Consider the following 9,746-nt stretch of genomic DNA (forward strand, 5'->3'; position numbering starts at 1 on the left):
CATACAAGGCTGACATCAAGCACTTGCTTCCTTGCAAGAGAGTGGAAAGCAGACTAAGCTATATAAGGGTGCATTCATGTAGTCTAAGTTCAGATATCTAATAGGTTAGTTTCACAGGACACTTATTTCAGTGAGTGGGGGGAGAGATTCAGAAAAGAAAGCCCCAACACCTTGAGGGCTTCCTAAATAATCCCTTCCCCATCTCCTCTTCCTCTGGCCCTGCTGAGAGATTGACTCCCTTCTTGTCTTTGGTCAGCACCATCTCCTCAGTTGTACCCACACAAGCCGTATAGGGTCACACTACAGCTGGACCATTAAATTAATTACAAAAAAGAAAGCTGCCTTTTAACCTAGATAATTTCAAAGCATCCCTACTGACAGCTGAGACCGTGCTACTCTTTGGGGATTAGCAGGTGAGGTCAAGGTGGGCATGAGTGCAGGAGAGCTGAGGTAAACATCACCTGAATGTTGACCTTCTTCATGTTCACTTGATCTCAGGAGTCCAAAGAAATCCAGCAGAAGAATCAGCCCTTCTACATCTGAAGTTCTGCATTTACTTGACACAAGGCACCTCGCACTATTCTCGGTAGAAGAATGTCACCACCATAATTAACTGGGCTGTTGCTTGTCAATCCTCATCCTTGCAGCCACAAAGCAATTTCTGTCAGTAATGAAATAACTTCTCTAGCCTACTCCACACATACTCTGGTACTGCAATGAATGCCAATTCTGCTGAAGCTTAATTTAAACTATTAGCTAGATTTACCAGAGCTGATAGCCTGTACAGTCACATCCCACATAAACCCTGCAAAATGGTGACCTATATATTAAATACATAATTAAAATATTACCACAAAAAAATCACAAGCAAACCCTGACCATTGCACAGTTTTGGGTAACTGCTTCCACTGAGGAATGTGTGGAAGACACAATGTTTAAAGCAAAGACTTTTTTCTGTATCTTTTCAGGTCCTATAATAAGTGAAATAGTAGTTATTCTCCATCAGAAAAAAAAAAACAAAAAACAACAAAACAACTTTCATTGCTTTTTATGCATATATATGCAGGAAGACACACATGAGAGGAAAACAATATTTGGGAATTACAGTATTCCCAAACAATATACAATGTTTGGGAAGGAAGAAATAAAAAAAGCTACACACTATCCAAAATTTACCAGCTATGCAAATAGCTTTTAGAGTGAAGGTTAAATGCTTGTGTCTAGTCAGACCAGTCCAGCCCAGCCCAGCTCTGGATGAGGTGAAAAGAGCTAGATCTGCTCAAGTCTTTCAATTTTATACCCACCCGAATAGCTAGATTAAAGCCCTTTTGAAATAACTAAATGAAAGCCAGTTTGGTTTATTCATCTCATTTTGCTTATAATTAATACACAAGGGTTACATTACTGACTTTCAAATTTCTTCTTTAGGATTGCAACAGACTGACACAGTCTGTTAAACTCAGGGAAAGTTTAACCTAAGAACCCAATAGATCTTGAAGGGCCAGGAAGAATGTGGACTTCAGGACAGTTGAACAAATACTTGGTGACAGTATTCTGCAATGACTATACTATCAGGGCTTGTAATACTCATAAAGCCCAGGGTAGCATTAAAATCTAGGCTGAACTGTTAGCCTGCATGGGGTTAAAGACAGCTTCTTTCAGAGGTTTTAAATACTATTTGGGCTCCTGTAGTGACTGTAAACACAGAAAATGCTCCCGTTGTGAATGAGTGTTACTCATGTAAAGAGATCTGAACTCCAGCACAGCACACATCAAAATGCCATAGAGCAAGCTCTAAAAACATGTGCAAGACCAAGGAAATTTCAAGCGATCATGTTTTGCTATGCCTCTATTTGCTGAAGGCAAATTAGCAAATACGTATTAATCACTCAGAGCTCAGAAGGAAAAAGAAATTATAAATAGCAGACACTTGGAAAATTGAAACTGCAGTTAAATATAACAACAGAAACAGAAAATCTGACAAAATTGAGACATTTAATGTATTAGAAGGGTGTGAGCATAATCATCCATGCTCCTTATACTGTCTAAAATACTAGTCAAGGCACCAGGGTCTGCAAAACTGCCAAATGAACTCTCCAGTGAAGCAAAGTTCAGTTCAGTTCCAGTTTGAATTCAGCTTTGCCTGAGGTTGCTCAGGTTCAGGCTGACAGCTGCTAACCCTTGTTTTGGTAATCCAAAACCACACTGTCTGGGCTCATAATCTCCACTGGAAAAGAGACTATGAGCTCTCCTCCATCCTGCTCCTCTGCCCAGCTCTGGCCATCTCCCATCCTCGCCATGTATTCCCACAGTTTCTTCCTGCCTTCTTAGTGCCAGGAAAATGGAACAGAGATTGTGAGGCAAAGCTACAAAGGGGAGGAAATGCTCAAGCGCTCAGAGTTCACCTCAGCATGTAGGAAAAGCTCTTGTTCAGAGCCACACAGCCACTCAAATCAGCTCTACATTGCAAGGAGGAAGCAGGCACTTATCAGGGTCCCTTGGGGAAGCAGAAGCTGAATACAAACTGTTCAGAAGCCCACCACAGTTTGAGACTGCTTCCAAGCCAGTGGACTCTCTGCTGTGGCAAGCAAGATATCAGCAAACTCTGACTGAACCAGAGGTTCTAATAAGACTGCCGTTATTGGGTCAGTTCTGATTCAAGGTGGGGAAAAAAGTTCCAATTTGGGGTTTGTTTGGCTCATAGCACAAAAACTCTTCACCCTGACAGTGCAGGAGCAGGTGGACTTTATTCTGTGTACTAAAACACCATTACATCACTTCATGTCACTTTCTAATGTGTTTCTCACTCAGTTACATTATCACTCCTATATTTTTAATATATAAATATGTATTTCCATAGACACAGGAGAGAAATGTGGATGCTCTATCCCAGAAAGTTTGGCTGTTTATCCCTCAAACATATGCTGTGCTACAGACTGGGAAAAAAAACCCCACCCTAAGTGAGCAACAGAAATGCATGAATAAATGCATCATTCTTGGCTGATATGCCAAAGCTTATGGGATTTCAGATACCGATTAGCTGAAAATCTGTGATGTCTTATTAACAGACATGGCTCTCCCATTAGATAGGGCAAATGTTAAGCTGAGTTGCAAGGATAGATCTGTGCTTTTTGGAAAGACTTCAGCTTTCAATTTTATCCTTCAGTCTCATTCTTGACTACCTTTAACTCTCATGAACCTGCTATGTTAATAGGTGTCTCCTCTGGTTTTGTAACCTCGGTGCCATTTTCATTCTATAGAATAGAATAGTTCAGTTGGAAGGGACCCACAGCAATCCTGCCAGTTAGAAATCTTAAGTTTTTCACCAACAAGTGGAAGACAAACTTGTAAAGACCTGTGTAATGTTTTGTGTTTGCCAGCCAGCTTTATGTTAAGGGGGATGTATAGAAAACCAACCTGAAACTCTCCTAAAAAGATAAAACCTTGCCTGTGAATAAGCATCTTACTGGAATTCTGAGTTCTTTATTTCCTCTGTACTTACAGCAGAGTTGCTTTTTCTAGTTGAGGAAGACTGGAAGGTGATTTCTTTTTCTTTTTATGTCATTTCTCTCTGTTTTCATTACTCCTGATGGGCCCTGTTGAGCTGGTAGCAAACACACTGGAAGAAGCTGCAATCTGGAGGTACACCACCTTGAGAGAAGCTCTTAGAAACAGCACACTTGAGGGAGGCAATATGCTTCAGTGACACCCTGTCACTTGCTGGGGAGCTGTAGTCCTTTAGGCAGTGCAGAGACCCAGGGAGGTCCTGATGCCCCATTCGCTCAGTTGTAAAGGTCTTGCACCCTGAGCTCCCCTCTCGCACATGTGGCATAAAAGAGAAGAGCCTGGTGTTCCCCTGGCATAGCCCCTCCAACCCCTAATGGTGCTGAACCGAAGTTCCTCCTGTGCACATATAACCCACTGGTGTGATCTGTCACCACTCTCACCAGAGATCTTGGTTCTCCCTATTCACTCGGACCAGCCAGAGGTCACTTCTTTTCCAAGCTGACCTGCTATCCTACCTGCTATGGGTTGCACCTTTGTGCACACCCTGTCCGGCTCACTGTAGGCCACATCAAAGCACCGGGTTTGTTACACACCAGGAGAGGAGAGAAGCAGGGAGCAATTATAATGGAATGGGAGGAAGAGGAATTGTAAGAGGAAGGACTGATGCTGAGAGACAGGAAAAGACTAGAAGCCTGATCCAATTAATTAACATAATTAATGTCATTATTTTCCTTCTCTGATTTAAGCATTCGATACAGAAATCATGCTTACTCCTAAGAGTCTCAGATAAAAGTCTCCAGATACAGAAGGCAAGATGATGCACTGCTGTAACTGTGTTCCTATAGAGGTCCATCAATTTGCATTAACTGTGAATCCCATAGATTCCTTCCTCTCCATTTGTTTCTGGAAAGAGCCCACCTGCCTCTCCTCTCAGCAGCTGCTTTGTGCTTCTGCTTTTACTAAAGCTTTGCAGAAGTTCAGATTATGTTTCCTTTATTCCTGAGGAATTTTACCTGATACCAAGCTATAAACAACAGTTCCAGCAGTGCAGTAATGAACACCAGCCTGAGGACCTGCGTGCACAAATCTAGGTACAAATCGGTATGTGGTCTGACAATGTAACTGAGTGGCCTTAATACAGGATTTTCCAAGTTACTGGTAAGCCCAAATAGATTCAAAACAAACAACCAGAAAACACACAAAATAATAAGAATGAAAAACACAAAAAAAAAAATCCCCAAACCAAACAAAAACCTGAACATCTTTTCAGAAGTTTTATACAATTGCAAAGACCAGCACATTTCAGGGAGCTGAACTATAATATTTCATGCCAAAACTAAGCATGGTTTAGGATTTTTAAACAAAGCTTTAAGATTTTCAGATAAAAAACTTCTCTAAGCAAAAGTTTGAATTAAAAAAATTCAACACTTAGACTGATTTAAATGTCTTAATACGAATTGACCACTGCACGCACAAACCCAGCCTCCACACGTAACAGCTCAAAACCTAGACCCCTTCTTTCTGAAGTGTCACCACAGCAGCATTTTTCACTAAGATTAATTCAAGATGAGGATTTCTCTCCACTGTAGTCACAGACACCAGATGCAGTTCTGCACACCAGCACAGGCAGTGCGTTCCCCACCACATACAAGCAGGGTGAAGACAGGGACACTGCTGTGTATGTGTTGAAAGCTCTGGAGTGTGGGAGAGGAATGCTTTTGAGCATCTGAGTGGGGCATCCTCTTCTCCAACTTTGATCTTATGGACTAATTAGAAACTGTGCAGCTATGTAACACTGACAGAAAGATGCATTTCCCTGAGGACTGATCACAAGACATTGTGTTCATCTCTAAAGTGACAGTACACATGGCTCCACTACTTGATTTCTTCTTCTTCCACCTTAGCCCTCCCTCTTGATGTGGTTTACAGATCCCTACTGTTTGTCTGCATGTGCTTCCTTACTGCAGGATTGTGATATATCTATCCTATCCTTTTCCACCGACTTTCAGCTACAGTCACAGTGCCATAGGGCACAGTATCTGTAGATATGATGCCATTCACACAGTAAGGAACCATGGACCTAACTCTTCAGGCAGATTTAAAGGTTCATTTAGTGCTGTCCTTGTTGGAACTATTTAAGGAGCACACTACTGTATATGTGTGCTACTTTAACAGAGCAGAGGTAGGCACAAGAAGAACTAAGTAAGAGAGAAGTTCTTGAATGAACAGAAGAAAGAGAACATAGGGCTCCATCCCTTCCATTCCTGGCATGCTCTCCTCTAGACAGACAAAGGGGTACACCAAAGCAATATGGGTTTGTCTCAGTGAGACAGATGTGCTGATTTATATTAAGAACAAAATGAGATACTGCAGTCCTATATAATCATCTTCATGCATGTGTGGACTGATTGAACTTAAACCAGCTTAAACTGAGTTTATAAAACAGGGCAGCTCAATTCTGACAAACCCAGGGAGATGAAAAAAATCCTCAAGGCTTCTGAAAACAGTTTGTTAGATGAATGCAAGGACAAAACAGCATCCAGGAATGGGGCATCCACCATTGCCATACTGACATATTATTCCACAAAAAAAACAGAAAGCTGTCTTTCTCACTCCTAAACCTGCCATCAACCACCCTATGCCCCTCTAGCTTAGAAAGTATTCAGCAAAACCCAGACCCATCACTGGTCCTTTGGCTGAAACTAAACATAAGACACCTTATTCTGTGACAGCTCCACTACAAGTATTGTAAAGGACTGTAAAGAAAGACATGACAAAACGCCTCTACTAATATTATCTCAAGAACTGTGGTTATACTCAATAGCTAAACTCTGAGCAATGCCATAAACATGACTGCACTTTGGGAAGGTGTTTGAGGTTTGCCCAGGACGTATGTTGCGCTGTAATTTTGCGGCTAGTTTGCCCTTCACGCCTAAAGGCAAGAGCATGCTATCTGGCCGAGCACAACCCAGCTTTTCATAGAGGAAAAAAGGACTCACCTACCCCTTCCACCAAGCTCAAGTAAACAAAGGAACATCATCCCTAAAGCAATACTGGTGCTTAAAATAAAAGGAAAATTCTCCCACACATTGATCTGGTGGCTTTTTTCACCTTCTTCCCAGCATCTCCTCAGACCTGAGGCTAGTGTGCAACTTCAGCCTCTGAACGACTGTAAAGTTGCTTCGACACTGAACAATGCACATCTGTCCTTTGCTGGTGGTGGAGTGGTTGGGTTTGGGGTTCTTTTCCTAAGGTTTTTTTGCTGCTCTTGTTTTCTACAACTTTCTCAATTTTCTCAGTCTTAATTTTTGCACAAAAAGAATTCCGATGTCCTCCAGTTATTTAGTGTGCCAAATTTTTTCAGTGGATAAGAACTCTGAAATTATCCATTTAGTATACAGCTCATCAGGAAGGCATATGTCAGCCAGTAAAACAAAAGACAGAAAAGTGGACCTATAAATTCCCTCATCACCAACACCTTGGGCTTTCCAAATAAAGAAGGAAATGTAAAGCCACTCTGAGAATATGCTCCAGAAAAACTTCCTCACTGGACACACAAATGGTTTCTAAAGTAATTGACTGCAGAGCCTGAGAGCTGACCATAATATCCCAGTGAGATGAGCAACCCCCATGTGAAGATTGTGACAGCAGCTATGCAGTTAAATGCTCATGCATCCAAGTCTCTCCCTGGGTGACTGAGATTATTTTTGGCAGAAGATTGGACAGAGATTGTAAAATGCACGTTTGTTTTCATTTAGCTCTTGACTTACTCTCTCCAAAACACACCTTTTTTATCTCTGCCCTAATACAGTCATGCTTCAAATCGCAGACTTGGAGATACAGCAAATATAATGACTACTCCTTACGCTAACCTCACCTGTATGTTGAAAGTCACTACAGCAAAAACACTGAGGTGATATTTAGCAGCTCTTGATAAGACTGCATGCCATGAGAACTGAGGCTGTGGGGGGACAAAGCAATGCTTGCATAGGCTACATTTGCCCTGGGACCCTTCAACAGTAAAACAATCTCCTCCCAATAGGAATAACAGGCCAGAAAAAGCCTGAATTCAAAAACTCTGTGCTATGGTTTAGCAATCAATTGTAAATAGAACTAAATTATGAAACCTGCTTAAAAACTGGTGTCCTAGTGGGTCTTGATATAAAAGAAAACATATACAGGTTCAGCATTTAGCCAGAGACAGAGAATTTCACTGCACTAGCAAGAGCTAGTTGTAGTGCCCAACAACTTCTTTGCCTTACCTCCTTTCCTGCCTGGAAGTAATATGATTTGTTACACTGAGAAATACAGAAGTGTCTCCTGAGCCTTGCCTAATGGTCAAGATGATGTTTTTATCTCAGCAGTAGGCGTACTGTTGTAACTTCTGCTCTCTGAGAAGTTCGACATGTCCTGATACAGGGTTTTCTCTCCTAACCTTCATAATGAGTTTGCTTGCCACCGTGCACATACAGGAAATATGTCCCACTCCTACCCTCTTCTCCCATCACTGGTTGTGTGCATGCTGCTGCTTCCCAACTTCTCTCCTATTACTGCTGCTTTCCCCTCCTGACATCTCCCTCCTTATTTCCTACTGTTATCTCCTTCCTCTTGCTGCATTTTAGAACCAAAGCTGACAACGACAAGCAGAGCAGCACAAAGATTCCTTTCAAAACAGCCTGAGCATCACTTTCTTGGTGGGAGCTCATAACTCCATCTTTCACAGTACCAATATATTCTTCTCCCTTTACCTGGCTCCCTCATGTCTCTCCTTAGACAAAGCATCATCTCCAAGTTACACCTTTTCCTGCAAGCAACCTTCACTGCTCCTGAAACATGACTTTGACTCACCTCTCCAAAATAGTCCCAGAGAAAGCAGTCCAGTAATCAGAGAAGCAAAATGGTCCTGGGGTATAACTGTTAATTTCATGCTGAACCCTTTTACAATGACAGTGCCTGCTTCCAGCCTAGAAGCCTCAGTCAGCAGCAGCCTTTCTAAAACTATGGATCAGCTATTCATTACACTTAACAAAATTTACTTAGAATCAATACCCATCATGATTTATCTTCCCACATGTCACCCACTTTATATACGTTTCATGCCAGTACTTTCTCCCCCTTCTTTTTTCCCCACTGTTTTGAAAATCATGCTTTACGGGTTTTAAATTAAAAAGAAAGGGGCAACACAGTCAGTCTGAATCCCTTGGCATAACAGGGAGTTTGCACCAGGAGATGGGGAAGAAGTTACTTACCCACGGTGGTGATCCACAACAGCAGCCGTGGGAGCCGGCTCATGGCTCAGCGGGGTGCGGGCAGGTCCCAGCCGGGTGCGCGGCTCCGGAGGGGACGTGCCCAGCGCTTCCTGCGGGCTCCGCAGGAGCTCTGAGGCTGGGCTCGGGCTCCTGCTGCCTTGGAAGAGAATTCCCACCTCCTGCTCAGGAAGGCTCGCATGGGTCCTAGAGCCACCCTTCCTCCCTCCCTCCTCCTCCTCCTCCCCCTCCCTTTTTGCATGCCGCTCCTGCACGACCAGCAAATCCACAGCGCGGTTGCTTCAGACATGAACGCATCCATTTATAAATTTTTTAGGCATTAGTATTCACTAGGAAAAGCTGAATTCAGCATCTTACTGGGCTGTTCCTGCTTCTCAGTCTTCTCTTGCAGCTGCCTCAATGACACATGAAACACGCTGCCTGGACCAAACTCAGCTTGTATTTAAGATGATAGAGAAGGTTCCTTTGGCCTGGAAGTCCTTTCACTGACTGTCCTGAAAGATAAATCAGACCTATTTATACAGCCTAGGCACAGCCTTTCTTTCCTTAACTTCGCTTAGAGCCACTTAACTCCTGAGTAAAACAGTCTCAGTTGGTGTGACTTGCAACAGGGACCTGCAACACAGTAAGGCGTATGTACTCTGCCTGCAAGCTTGTGCATCTGCTCTTTCATCATTTTACTTGTTAAACTCCTTTTTCTTCTGGTCCATCAGCATTTCAACTACATTAGTTCACTCTGCCTTCAATTTGTTTGCATGTGGGTTTTTCCTTCACAGGGAGTTTGTTTTAAAATAACAGCTATTCTTTTTGGAATCAGGATACATTCTTTCTGCTAAATTCTCAATGTGGATACCCTTACCCTGGATTAGGAGTGCTTTAGTCCAAATTCCCATAATTTACTGTGGCTGTGGGCTACAGTAATACACATTGCAGACTGTTGTGAATTTAGCAGGTAGCACCCAAGTCTTGAGT

General features: G+C 42.5%; 1 protein-coding gene across 2 annotated transcripts in view; it reads right to left on the reverse strand.

Moving 5' to 3' along the window:
• LTK (leukocyte receptor tyrosine kinase) overlaps positions 1–8,977 on the reverse strand; it is a 95,723-nt gene extending 86,746 nt beyond the window's left edge. Inside the window, exon 1 of one of the 2 annotated variants that reach the window (XM_061462346.1) lies at positions 8,757–8,977. In XM_061462346.1, the coding sequence (XP_061318330.1) occupies positions 8,757–8,799 (43 nt within the window). In that variant the 5' untranslated portion in view covers positions 8,800–8,977. The remainder of the gene's footprint in view (positions 1–8,756) is intronic. The other variant, XM_061462345.1, reaches the window with a different exon arrangement.
• Positions 8,978–9,746: the final 769 nt, after the last annotated feature.

Source organism: Pezoporus flaviventris, unplaced genomic scaffold (assembly GCF_033815535.1).
Source record: "Pezoporus flaviventris isolate CSIRO_AGI_PZ_B2104156 unplaced genomic scaffold, CSIRO_AGI_Pfla_v1 ptg000035l, whole genome shotgun sequence".
NCBI lineage: Eukaryota > Metazoa > Chordata > Aves > Psittaciformes > Psittacidae > Pezoporus > Pezoporus flaviventris.